At 42.4% G+C, this 13,891-nt stretch overlaps 1 protein-coding gene across 1 annotated transcript in view; it reads right to left on the bottom strand.

Annotated features, from left to right (window-relative positions):
• Positions 1 to 13,891, bottom strand: part of ca16b (carbonic anhydrase XVI b) — a 61,730-nt gene that overhangs the window by 26,881 nt on the left and 20,958 nt on the right. Inside the window, exons 3-4 of the mRNA XM_031567985.2 lie at positions 7,241 to 7,420; positions 5,084 to 5,232 (exon numbers count right to left, since the gene is read on the bottom strand). Of these exons, the coding sequence (XP_031423845.1) occupies positions 5,084 to 5,232; positions 7,241 to 7,420 (329 nt within the window). The remainder of the gene's footprint in view (positions 1 to 5,083; positions 5,233 to 7,240; positions 7,421 to 13,891) is intronic.

The raw sequence follows: 13,891 nt of genomic DNA, 5'->3' as shown, positions 1-13,891 counted from the left end.
CTTTATCATTACTTTTCCCCCCACTGGAATCATTTCTTGCGTCTCGTCCTGCTTGTCATGCAGAGATTGGTTGTTGTAGGATTTGCTATGTGTGTTCAACCACGTCCGAGCCAACAACCAACTCCATCCTTAAGACTAACCCAATTATAGGAGCTCTTACATGCAGATAACACTGATGCTGGCTCGCACACTCCCATTGTTGTTGCGTTTTGCCATCTTCCTTTAATCTGACGAGTGGCCACTGAGCCATGCATGCATCAGAGTGAGGGCTGCTGATGTAATTGGCTGAGTTTCGATGCCTTGCATTGCTGCTGTACCAGAAAATGTAGAAGCACGCTCACACATACAGGCACATAGACACACACACAAACACACACACACACACACTCACACGCACAAACGCACACACGCACAGAAATACAAACATACATACACATTTACACATTTTTGTACACACACACACACACATTCATAGATACATAGATACATACATACATACATACATACATACATACATACATACATACATACATACATACATACATACATACATACATATATACATACACATTTTTGTACACACACTCACACACAAACAAACAAACACACACACGCCAATCAACTCTCCAGCTACATGGAAGAGGAGCAGGCAGATGTGTTGCATGGTGGAGGGTGTAAGGGGGGAGGCAGTCGTCTAATGAGGAGCATGGAGAAGCTCAGAGGAAGGAGTAGACCCTCAGCCCGCCGCACAGGCAGCACATTCACCAGAGCCACTGGCGTCCACTACAGACCGCCACAGATAGCTTTCATGGAAAGCATGGATGGGACAGATAAGCTGTCTCCGAAATGGCAAATTAGCTTAACAAGAGAGATCATTATAGCATTTCCTGCAGTACGGCTGGTTTGTTTGCCTTTTACCCCTCATGGTTTCAGAACTCATGGTACAGATGACATTGGAGTGAATGTAAACTGTTGTTTCTCAGTTTGTTAGATTATTTGAAAAACTATATGGCCGTAGCATACTATACCATACCATACTGTACCTGCAATGCTTCGCTACAGTCATTACTGTTCTCCTCTGACAGGAGCATTTCATCCCTCATGTACTTGTAAATCACCTCCATAATAACTGACCCCCGTTTGGTCTGATGGCATTTTTAAAATACATTTTAAGTGAATATCCTGATGGACATTCAGTCCTGACCTTAACTGTTTGCTCAAAGGCCAGTGCACATGAAAAAACACTTTGGAGTGACTTGTTTTTTTGCAGCTCACTCAAAAACAGAAATGGGCCACACCAAATGTGCTGCACTGGACAAATCATCTCATTCTGATGTCTTGGCACCTCAAAATATTAACCACATTCAAACTCTGCATCTGAGTGCTGTGAACACACTCAAGGCTATCTTCTGTGTGGGTAGAGAGCATCTCTACTCACCTTAACTGAATGCATGGTACATTGATTATTAGACAGATCAGGCCCTCATTTCATAGCACAAGGAGCACCGCAAACAGGCTCGGCGCAGCAGCAAGCACGCAGTGAGAATAGGCAGGAATAACTACATTTGCTCATTTTTATTGATACAGGTCAGGACAAAATCAAGCATAAATGGGTTAAGTAATTAGTGGGTGTGCCAATCAAGTCACTGTTTGTCAGCCAATCGCAATGATTCGACATGGAGCAATAGAGTAATTGTCCTACAATGGAGCAAACAAGTTTCTGGTCACAAACGGAACAGTTTACACCAGAGGAAACGGAGATTCTTATGTGCAAGGTTCATGGCCGACATGAAATTATTTTAGAGACCGCCAGAAGAAATCAATTTAAATATTTAAAAAAAACCTATACATGGCTGCCAAACTTTGAGTTTAGCTTGGAGTGAGATTTGTTCCTATGGGGAGTGTATTTTAGTAGTACTTTTTTTTGTTATACAGTGAAGTGTTACATATCAGTTGCATATCAGGTGATGGAAAAACAATAAACTGTGGTGCTCTGTGAACAAGGGAGGCGGTGACTGCACGTATCGCTGAGCGATATGATAGATAATGCCTATCTAACTGAAAAAGAGACATTTGTATTCTGCCTTTCGGCTCGTAAACACCTAGACTTTGTCCTCTAGTCGATTCCGTTTTCTTTTCTTTGTGGCCACAATGTCACCAGGTGGCTTTCACCTTATCTGCAAAGTTTGTGTACGTTTGTTTTTTGTGTCTGTACAGTTTGATTGACGGTCATCACAGCGCCTTGATGACTACCTTCACAGCTCTCTTCTCACACTGGATGAAAGCCAAGCTTTTGACGAAGCACTATTAAATAGAGTATCTGTGGAGTTTCTCTAGGTCCGAACCAATTAGACAGCAAATACAATTAACAGCCCCTGGGCGTAAGTGGAAATGTCTCCGGCAGTCCTGCTTAGTGAGGCCCATGAACGAGCGGCGTAATTTGGCCACCCTCTCCCTATACCTACGCCTCATGTGCCTTGCTGAAATGTATACCATGATCTGTGGACATGGACATTTAGGCCAATATTACATGGCAAAAATTATAAATTAAAAAGTTAGCAACAGCATTTTTGCCTTATTGTGTCTAGCGCATCGCTGCTCTGATGAGCAGGAATTTTCTACACATCATGAGGCTGTTTTTATGAATTTGTTAAGGTATTTGCCTACTAACTGAATGTACTACATGGCGATGTTATTCACCTAAACCAATAGGGCTTTACAGTCAGAGTTATCAGTTAATCAGGGCTTTATCGATGATATATTATATAATATACAACCTCATGTGTATACATTATATGCTGTTGTAGCGCTTGTTAACATCTGGAGGAACATAATGGAGGTTGACTTTAAATGACTTTAAATGAGTTGACTTTAAATTGGTCATCTTTTTAGACACACCTTTTACTGTCTATGGAACACAGGCAGGGGTCAGGATGTGGTGGAGGGTTAGCTTCAGCCAGGTAGCATCCAAACTGATCGCCGACATCTTTAAAAATGTCTGACCCCGGGCGATCACCTCTGGCACCATTTCTACGAAAAGCCAATTAGGCACCATGTGAAATTTGACAGCAGGCAATGAAAATAGTGTGTCGTCTATGCTGATTGGTGGATGTTGAAAATTGCCTCTGATGAGTCACAAAGTCATTTGGGAAAGCGCATAGTTGGCTTGATGCAGGATACATGCAGGTGAATTATAGTGCAATTCACAGCGGAGCATGACGGCATTTGAACCATTATAGGACAGAATTTCTACTCCAAAAACACTGTCCTGGAATCAGCGCTCACAGAAAATTGCTGAAGACGTATATATATTATACAAAACACAACAATAATGATATTAATAGGTGCTCACGTTGGACGTTGTTTAACTTCCAGAGATTTTCTTCATTTGCATTTAATGATGTTTTTCTTTTACTGTTTCCCATATACCCTATGTATAAGGCTAATATAATAGTGTGGGCGAAAAAGCATTAGTCTTTTAGTCAAATCTAAGCACCCAGTCTCCTTTATCGCTATCCTGAAATAAGGAATGTTGTCAACATGCATGCGTGAGAAGCCTAACCCTACACTAAACTCATGCATGAACAGGTAGTTTTTAAGTCAGGAATATCCACCAATCTGCATAAATGACATCTGTAATGTGGCACTTAATTGGCTTTTCGTAGAAATTATGCTGTAAATGAGCACCCAAGGGACGTCATTTTTAAAGATGCAGCCAATATGGAACTTCCTGGGCTAAAGTAGCTAGCATAGCATCGGCCATTAAAAGTCTATATAATACCTCCATGGACACACCCCAGCATTGTGTTGCACCCATGTTTGTGCTTAGGATTTTGCTTGTTACGAAATTAGCCAAATTATTTAAGTTTTAACATTAAATTAGCTTTAGGTCGTGCACGGCAGAATTTGCGTGTTGCCAGCCACGTTGCCCATCAATAAAATTAGGGCTCATCATCTCAGTGTCCGAAAATATTCATATGAAAGCGCTTGCGTAACTTCCTATTAAACAGCATACGTGTATTAATATAAATGTTGTGAATTCCAATTAACTTTGCATTGTAGGCATACTGTGGTGAAATGAATCATGCATTTACCTTACAGTGTAAAGAGGCTTTACATTTTTTTCACTAAGAGAAGAAATAATGTAATTTAATAGCCAACAAACTATACTGAAAGTGCGCTGAACACTCAGCAACATTTCCAATGACACCTGCCATATTGCTGCATCAAACAACAAATGGTCACTCAATATTTTCTTTTTCAAAATATTAGAAGGATGCTAAGGACTCTGGACTTTTTCAGGCTCACAGACTCCTGGTAACACATAAAGGCCGAAGGCTGGCACCAAGAGAATTAGCAGACAGCGAGGGAGAGGAGGAACTCAGTAAATAAATCCTTTAATGCTTGAACCTGCAACAAAGCAAAGTGCTGCTTACAAAGCTCATCAACTTCTCACTTTGAAATTCCTTTAATTCAATGCTGTAATTGTGTTCATTTGTTCTCTGTCCATGTGTTCAGGGTGAGGAACATTAGACATTTATCGTGAGCTTTTAACCATATTAGCCAATTACTGCGGCTTCTTTGCATCAGCTTTATTTGCTTAATTTCTTTGGCTGAGCAAACCTGTAGTCTCTTAAATAACTGCACTGACACCATTCGCCTCAATCTGCTGCGGGTAATAAAAGTGCCGAACAAACACATGCAAAGCAGTGCAGTATTTCTTCAAGTTGACATGAGTGCGGCTTACACTTATAATTAATGTTCTTTACACAGTTTAACGGAGAGGATGACAACAAGTATGCAGAGACAGTATTACACAAAACCGAAACATGTAAGTCTTGAAAAGGAAGCCTGAAAGGAAGGCTGGAAGCATCCAAGAGTTCCAGATTTCAGAAAGAGATATAAAGTAAAAATAAAGAGCCGATAGTAAGTAACTTGAGAGTATAAGCTTGATTGTCTCAATACACACCCACACAACTCTGGGACCTTTGGCCTTTGTAACTGCGTCCAGAGGTCACCTTTAGGTGTTTACAATGCAAGTTCAATGCAAATGTTTCACAGTGTACAAGACCACATCTCTCACCTCCACAGGGAACTTGCGACCGTTGATGCTGTGTTCAGAGCCCGTCGAGCCGCTGCTGCCACCCCAGTGGAAAACCATCTTCTCGGCTTTGAAGCGACCAGGCAGTCCTGCCCCCCTCACAAAGTAGTCATTCTTCAGCAGGATGGAAACTGCAGTAATGCAATGAAGACAGGAGCACAATATATATATATTTTTAGCTATTTAAATGTTAAGTAACTAAATACTATCGGTGATGTGCTAGTTATGCAAATAATGTACTTACTATGGAACATTACGCAGAGGTACGCCATATACAATTGGACCATACCAAGTACAAAATAAAGAATTAGTATTATTGAGTTGATACTTTTTTATAATAAACCTTTAAAAACCTTGCCTTTTCAACCTCATTGTAAGTAGTCTCATTTCCCTTGCTTCCTTCCATGGCATGCTAACTTAAAAAATTGCTGTTGAAATATGAACGGTCTGCAAAAGAGCTTTCAGACTTTCCTCTAAACTCCCCCTAAAGATAATAACCCCAGCAAACAAAACACTTTAAGCCATGTTCAAAAAGTGTACTCAGGCCTCAGAGTTTTAATTACCCAGCCAGGCCTTTCGAAAAATACAGTCTGTCACACAGACTGCCTTTTAAATGGACCCAGACAATTTATAATGCAGCTTTTATGAGACAAATTTGGCACATCAGAATTATTGGTCCGGCAAAAAATCATTGCCGTCTGGCAGGGAGAAGTCAAGAAAGAGTGCCATTTCAAAAGCACTCTGACGCTATTCTTTTAGGATTTATTTTCCCACTCTAATTTGGCAAAAAGCGGCGTCTGGGATCAGACACTTCACGTCGACAAGAGTTTGCAACTGGTCTCAAACGCACTGTGTTCTGCAGAAACCGTGGCTTCCGTGAAGCAAGTTAAGGGCAGCACTTCTTGGATGCAGCCCCCGCCGAGTTCTCTTCTGTCACGCGCAGCGGAGGCCAATCTGAGACACAGCTCCAGGCTACGTCTTACATCCTCTACTTCACCTTCCTCTCCCTGACACAGTCCAAGAGGCTTTGCCACTCAGATTCATGGACATATTTATCCACATGCTGTGATGTTCGAGGCCCCAAAATGTCAAGATTTTGCCTTCTCTGTATTTCCCCCCACCCCCCTTCCATATGAAGGGAATATGTAGACACCGTAAGCTGACAACCTCCTTATATTTCCGTGGTTGGCATTTGAACAGAGATTGGGTCAGTCACTGATCGAACGTTGGTGACAGATTTTTTTCGGCGAGACTGTCAAACAGACAGGATGTTTCGACCTCAGGGCTGGTACTGCGGATGACGCAGAAATAAACACAAACAAACAGCTGAAGAGTAGATAGCACACTGGGACGAACACGCGACGAGCCGCTGTTTAAAGGAACCATGACAAATGCAGCGCAGGGGAAGCAGGACTAAGCGAGAGCCTGTTGGGAGTCGGAGATATATCTGCCCCTGGCAGGGGCTAAAGGAGCTCAGAGCACAGGGAGAGAGTGAGATATAAAGCACCAGGGATTTACAGGGTTTGTCTGAGCGCTCAGTAAACAGCACACACGACAACACCTCGCCATCCACACCAGTCTCACTGTATCAGGGCAGAGCAGCAACTATCTGATCATTGAGTCAATGAATGTTTTATCATAACTAACACAATAAATATTCATGCCATCTTCATAGCAGATGTTTTTTTTTTTCTTTTATAAGAAATTTCACTTGTAGGAGCTTCCATCTCCATTCTGAGATCTCGTGTCAAAATAGCCAAAGAGACTTGCATCACAGCATGCCAAATCAGCCAAATCAGTTTGTCTAAAAGTCAAATCCTTGATCAGTGGCATGCCTCAGATCTGCCTGCGCCTTCTGGCCAATCTGCGCCAGTGGGCTGGTGGCTAACTGGGTGGAGGAGATTTCATCGAAAACGTGATTAGGCATGAGAGTAAACAAACAGACGCCGGTCTGACTGATGGGATGGCCTGTTTTAATATTGATTAGGATTAACATCTAAGCTCCAGCTCCCTCACTTGTTTGGCTTATCAGAACACTGTCAAACATACATGAGGCGCCAATTCTGCCCTGCACAGAGTTATCATAGACTATCAGGGTTAACGATCTTCAACGCCAAGGCTGTTTTCCTCCTCACTGACCTGTCTTGCCTGTGTTCTTCATAGAGGTCTTGTTGGAGGACGGCACTTCAAACCCTTCCAGCGTCAGTTCTTGGCACTCGCTGGAGACGCGGGCGTCCTTGTCGGAGATGTCCACCGGTGACTGATTCATCTCAGCACACTCTGGGTAGGACGACGCCCAGCTCCCAGGCCCGTGGCTCCCTGCAAAGTGTAAAAAACATCTCTGATGAGGACCAAACCACAGGCACCTGAATCAACAAAGGGTGGAGGCCGGGGGCCTGTTTTCTCGTCAAACAACATCAGTGTTCTTGAGAAGATTCTTTCTCAGAATAGTTGCATGCAAATTATTTCAGTATCTGGTGTAGCGTAAACTGGGGCGCTTTGGTGATCAGAGACAAACAGTTCCTGTCTTTCATTCCAATACCATCTCTGTGTGAATCTCATATGTCAGGGTAGGACTTCAGACCATAAAGTAGCAGAATACCCTGTCATGAGGTGCATACAGTGAACAAAGCTGAGAAAAAGCAGATAGGCGGATTGTACAAATACCCATCAATTACTATCAGTAACCCTAATCAGTGAAAGAGAGAGCAAGTAACCTCAAGCACGTCTGATTTCCCCCTTTACTTGCCATAATGTGATTACCATGGTAACTATGACTGAGTAAGATTCTCGCTATTTGTGCACAAGGGACATGAATTATGCTGGTGGTACATACACGAAATGGACTGTGTATACGTTTACTTTTTCTATAAGAATATACATTTAACATGAACAATGTCAAGTTATCAGCTTATGGACAATGTGGAAATAGTTCACGCTGTTAGGAGCATTTAATGCACAGCACATTAAAAAATGAATGTGACTTATATCTGGAAACTTTTTGATGGACATATCTCGGGTGCTGGTGAAGGAAATCTCTGGATTAACAGCATGATGCGCGCAGTGCTGCAAGCCAGGATGTTTTTGGCACATGATTGTGACATTTTATAAATCCAGTAATAGCTCAGTGCTTACCTGTAACGCAACTGACGCCTGCCAAGCAGAGTGCCTCTGGGTCTACTTCCTTATTGGTGTGTGCGCACCAAACAGTGGACTGCTCTATTAGCTATGGGGGTGTTTTTAATGTATTACAATTTGAGTGTTAATTCTGTAAAACTCAATGTTTAATTGAGTTTAATTTGATTAAAGTGTTATTAATGAAAGGCTGCATGTATTATACACTGATCTGTGAGGGAATGTATGAATTAAAAAAAAATTGTATACGTATATGTCAAATGTATCCTGTGGGTTATTATTAATTTACGTACTGTAGTTGACTCCTGATGGGAGGAGTTTGTGTGATATTATTACCAGCGTCCTGGTAATGAAGGGACAGTCTGTTATTGACCTCTGAAGTGAGAGGATCGGTGACATCGATAGCATGGTTGGCTGTAATAGGCTTTGTTTTAAGTTTTTTTTAGTTTTTTTATTAGTGTGTAGTGTGTCATGTAACATCTTTTGAACTTTAACCGGGACCAACTTGTCCAGGTGACGCTCTCCACCGCTCAAAACCCTACCTCATGGTAACAGGACTCTCAGCCTCAGCTCAGGAAAGTATCAGAGATTACTCACTGTAATTTAGCCATCAGTAATGGGGGAACCTCACTCCCCTCTATAGTACCGGTAGTCAAATTGGTTTGATGAATTCTCCTTTTTCTCTCAGTGAGTGCAAATAACTAGTTTGTTTAACAGTGCAAACCAATTATTATAGTGCAGATGTTCTTGTGTTCACATTTTTTTTCACATAGCCATATTTACAAAGCATCTTAATGCTTAAAGTAATTTGTAACTTGCTTCAGGAGAAACTCTTTGGGACTCTCTGGGGATTTTTTTCACTAAGTAATTCACAAAGTCCCTTAGAGCTAAAAGTAGAAACTAAGGGTCCACACGACAACAGTGAAAACATAGTTTTTGCTAAAACAGAGAACCGTTATTACATTTTGGCCTTGCGGTCACATGTCAACAGCGTTTTCGGGGCCTGAAAATGCATATTTTTGAAAATGGGTTCCGGAGTAGAGACTTTCGAAATGCAGCCCTTGCTTCTCCGTTTGTAAAACTAGCTCCTGTCTACACAAACGTCTCATCATACAATTTCATTTTTGTTCAAAACTGCGCGTAGATATTCACTGTGTTGATAGTGTATTAAGTTATAAATTGTAATGTGTAGCCTGGCACATAGTTATTTATTTATCTGTTTGTGAATCGGATTTAGGAAAAAACTTTTAGGTAGAAATCTTTATGCAACTAGTACTCTTGGTGGCAAGCTAAAAATGCTATGTGAATATGGGCCCTGATCTCATTAGAAACTCAGCACTGGTGGAATCCAGTGTTTAAATTGCCAGGACCATGGGTTGAGCACTCAAGGGATGGGGGTAAAGTTTCTTTTGATTCTGACAGATTAAGGTCAGGTTTCCTTTCAGTGCAAGGGGATAATGATGTGGCTTCCTTTAAAGGTCTTACAATGGTCTCTTATCAGCCTTACTTTGTGTATTGAGAAGGCAGACAGGCCTATTGAGCTATACATATTTTAATAGCCTACCTTTCTCACTCGCAGCACTCTTCATTATCTCTCTGCCTATAGATGATGGTGATGATAGTGGTGTTGTAACAAAGTCTCAACAGAATACATTAAAAGCACAGCATCCATTATTCTTCGATGGAACAACGTATCGGTTTAATAAATCTCATGTCCTGCTTTGTCTGCTGGACGTGCCCTTTAAATAGATCTGCTCCCCTGCTTGCCCGTGTTCTTCCAAACATCTGGGAAATTTTACATGTGTAGATGGATCACAGCTTCTTTGCCCTCTCATTGATTCCTCCTCGTGCCACGTTCACCTGCTTGTATTTGGTAAGTGCATGAAAAGGATGGGTGTTTGGTGTGTTCGCAGCTGACACAACCCAGCAAGAGGTTAGAGCTCTACCCATGTCAGTGTTCCCTAAATGTACCTCTCCCTTTCAACCCTGCAGGAAATAAACTCCAGGCTTCTGCTGTCTTGCTGGTGAGACAGCGTGGGTCACTTATTTTTCAAACAGAGCCATGTGATTTGTCTTGTTTACAAAACTGGCCTTCCTAATAGTCTACCTCACCTGAAAAAGCAATTTCAGAATTGCAAATAGTCACAAGTAAGCTGTGATTTTTATAGTTGGGTATTGACTTCAAACAATAGAAGCAATCAGTGAGATGGGGCTTTTTAGGCAAAACACAACTATGCTCTCTGAATAAAAAAGACAGAATAACACAGCTAATCCAATTTCATTTCCCAAATTACTTTGTCAAACTTTTCTATATTCTATGTTATCAAGTGATAAGAGGGCTCTTGATCTTCAGTGCAATGTTTGCTTTAATATCCTTAGCTGTGTACACAGGTCTATCTGGCTTCTATATTAAAACCAAACAATCCAGTTCATCAGTGAAAAACACCTTGCTCTTATTTTCGTCACTGTACACCAACAGGCATGCATTATTAAATCCAGAGCAACCAAAACAATCCCCCCCCCCCCTTTTTTTTTAAACCCAATGAAAATCCATGATAATTGTTAGCCTGTGTTTCTATCTAAACATTACAGCACACAGGAGTCCGGGTTTAATATAATCTAAAGTCTCCGCTGGCAGTGGGCAAGTGACACACTTCATCTGAGGGCCCAGATTCTGAGTTATGGGCCATTAAGAAGACCAGACAAGGTTTCACCATGACCTGGCACATGAGACTGATAATCTGTTTGCCAGCTCCAATCACATTTATCTGGTGCAGCCTGGACCTTGCTCACCTGACAGCTCTCTCACAGCTCTACCTCCAACAAGATCTTTTAAGCCAAGACCCATCAATTATTAAGCTTAGGGATATTGTTTCTGTCATATTCAAGGTACTCCCAAAGTGAACTGATTCATGATGGTGTGAACTCCACTAGCCTCAACACAGTCTCCTCTGCAGTTTCCTGAAACTCCACTTCCTCCTGGAATGCATTTTTAAAAATGTGAAGTTCTTTATGAAAAGCCTCGTTTTCTTTCCAACTGCTGTTCCTCACGACATCGCTTCCACTGGGACGAGAGACAGGGCTATTTTTGAGTCACTCGTAAACATGAAGTATGGCACAGAAATATGGCTTTCCTGATAAAAGCTTACTAAAAAAACACCAAAAGCACACAGACACAATTTCTCTGCACCTGACATGGTAGATGGAATGCTGACTGAAAATCAGAATGACTCCTGAATGTTCCATTATTCCTGCAATGTCAACATAATGCTTCCTTAAGGGCTGGGCAGAAATGGTGGGGTCTAAGCAAAAATGTTTTCAGGTTTCTGGTTAGCACCAGCTTGATTATCAGGTATAGCATAGTGTAGCATTAAGCTGTGTTTTCAAAGTGGGTGGCAGCAAGTAATTTGTGACTACAACAAATGCATTCCCGGAACATGATCTTGCATCATGAACTTGAATGAATGCCTTTTGTATAATGGATGCAAAGGCGGACGATCACTCTCTCGTTTTCCCTTCCTGAGCCTCTATGTGGAACTCATGTTCTAATTAGGGGTCTGACTGAGACCTTGACTCTCCATGGCACACGGCATAATATGCTCCTACCACTGAGCAGAGGTCAGGGTGGCTCGGAGCGCTCCTGCCTATTTTGTATAATGATACCTGCATCCTGAGCAGAGATACAACTCCTCACTGCTTGGTGTTAGCTGCACACTCCCTCATCCCTCCCTCCATCCCAGCAGCCCACACCACAGGACACTACCACACAGGGCAGTCTTTCCCCAGAAATGTGCTCTCACGTTGATTAACCTCATTCGGATTGTTCAAGCGCTGTGTTTTTTTCTTCTTCCTTACAGATCCGAAGGTGGTAATCATAATTATGACGACTAACTGTGAGGCTGGATGAGCTTGGTCAAAATGAACCCAATGGGCTACTGAGGCTTTGATGGAACTGGGTAAGTACTAAGGTGAGGATACTGAGCGTGTGTCTGTGTGTGTGTGTGTGTGTGTGTGTGTGTGTGTGTGTGTGTGTGTGTGTGTGTGTGTGTGTATGTATGTGTGTATGGGGGGGGGGGGGGGGGGGTAGCTCATCTGTGCCTGTGGCTTAGTGCGCATTTCTTTTGTGTGTGTATATTTTTTGCTGTGTGTGATGCCATCTGTTTAGCTCACTTGCAGTGTTGTGTTGTGTGACATCAGCCGCTCCGTGTCATACTCCCTGAAGTACAACAGGCACATGTTTGTCTCAATCTGGCACCTTTGTTACGAGCCACAATCCCATTAACCTTGGGGATGAATAACCTCGTCCATGTTGCCGTGGGGATGGAGACAGCGTGGAGATTGCCTTGTCATTTCCGTTTTGTCCCCTGGGGGAAGGGTACACATTGCACCCAGCTTGGCAGCTCTCACACATTTGGCAAAAGAATACTCACCAGTCTAGTCCAATCAGCCCATCACCGGCTTTGACTCTGGGCAAGGATGACGGCCAACAAATAACGGCTGTGGCTGTAAGTAATGGCAACAGCTACTCTGTTAAAGGTACGGAAAGGCAGCTTTCAGTTACCACTCCGGAGTAATTAGTGTTGGTATTTGTAGTGACGTAAAAGCGTGCAACCAGTCCGTGAGGTATGGGGGGGATCGGGTCAAGGGGGGTGGGGTCAAGAAGAATGATCATCCACGACAATGGTGGACCCTGAAGAGGTTCTCAGAAGTTACACATTGTATTTAATGTCAAAAACATGTATTAAATCCTGTGTAGAAGGTTGCACTCAAGGCCATCCCTGTAACTCACTGAACTAGAAGTACACAGAAATCTAACAATATCTAAACGAATCACTATGGCAACTGTTAGCACACGTCTTTATGTTTTCACAAATGTTGACACTTTGAGTTTCATCAACATGACTGCGGGTTGCATTTACATTTGCATTTCATTTGCAAAATCTTTCAGCATTGACAGTGATTTCTGCCTCGTGAGGCAAAACAGCTTGCGACAGGTTAAAGATTAATCATTTCAGTGCAGTTGAGTAACCTCCGCTGGAGAACTTTTTCAACTCAATCTGGCTTGTTTTTTGAGTTTATTTCCAAATGACCCTGGTTCTACCTGCCTCACACTAATATAAAAAATACAATCAAAGCCGGTTATATCGTAAATGTTGCTGCTGAAAGGTTGAATCAGGTTAGATGCTATGCTGTGAATTCCCTTGACATTTGCCGGGCTAACAGCTGTACTTTCTCTTGGCATTTGATTGAATAGAAGCGGTGGGTTGCCTTTCACTCCTGATCTGTAATGCAGCAACGGGCTTGTCTTGCCTGACTCTTCACACCTCGTGGGAGAAATTCTCAAACACTGAAGTCAATTATGCACAATAAAGACCCTCTTCCCCCTGCATTCTCTGTGGCGTTTCCTTTCACGGCATTGCACTAATGATTCCCTTGGAAACGGTATAACCTGAGCTGTGATCACAGACGAGGTGAAGCGCTTCATATTAGAAATCAGCTACCTAACCTAATTCACCATCAAGACTCTCAGACTGGCAGGAGTGCTACAGACATGCTGCCCTGGGTTCGGGCATTCAAAGCAGTAAACACAGGGAAGAAACATGAGAGAGAGCCAGGTCCTTTGAGGAGCAGGACAAAAGGAGATGAAAGGGGCTG

Source organism: Clupea harengus, chromosome 5 (assembly GCF_900700415.2).
Source record: "Clupea harengus chromosome 5, Ch_v2.0.2, whole genome shotgun sequence".
Classification (NCBI taxonomy): Eukaryota; Metazoa; Chordata; class Actinopteri; order Clupeiformes; family Clupeidae; genus Clupea; species Clupea harengus.
Note: the sequence above shows the minus strand (reverse complement) of the source record. Positions and strands in the feature narration are given on the sequence as shown.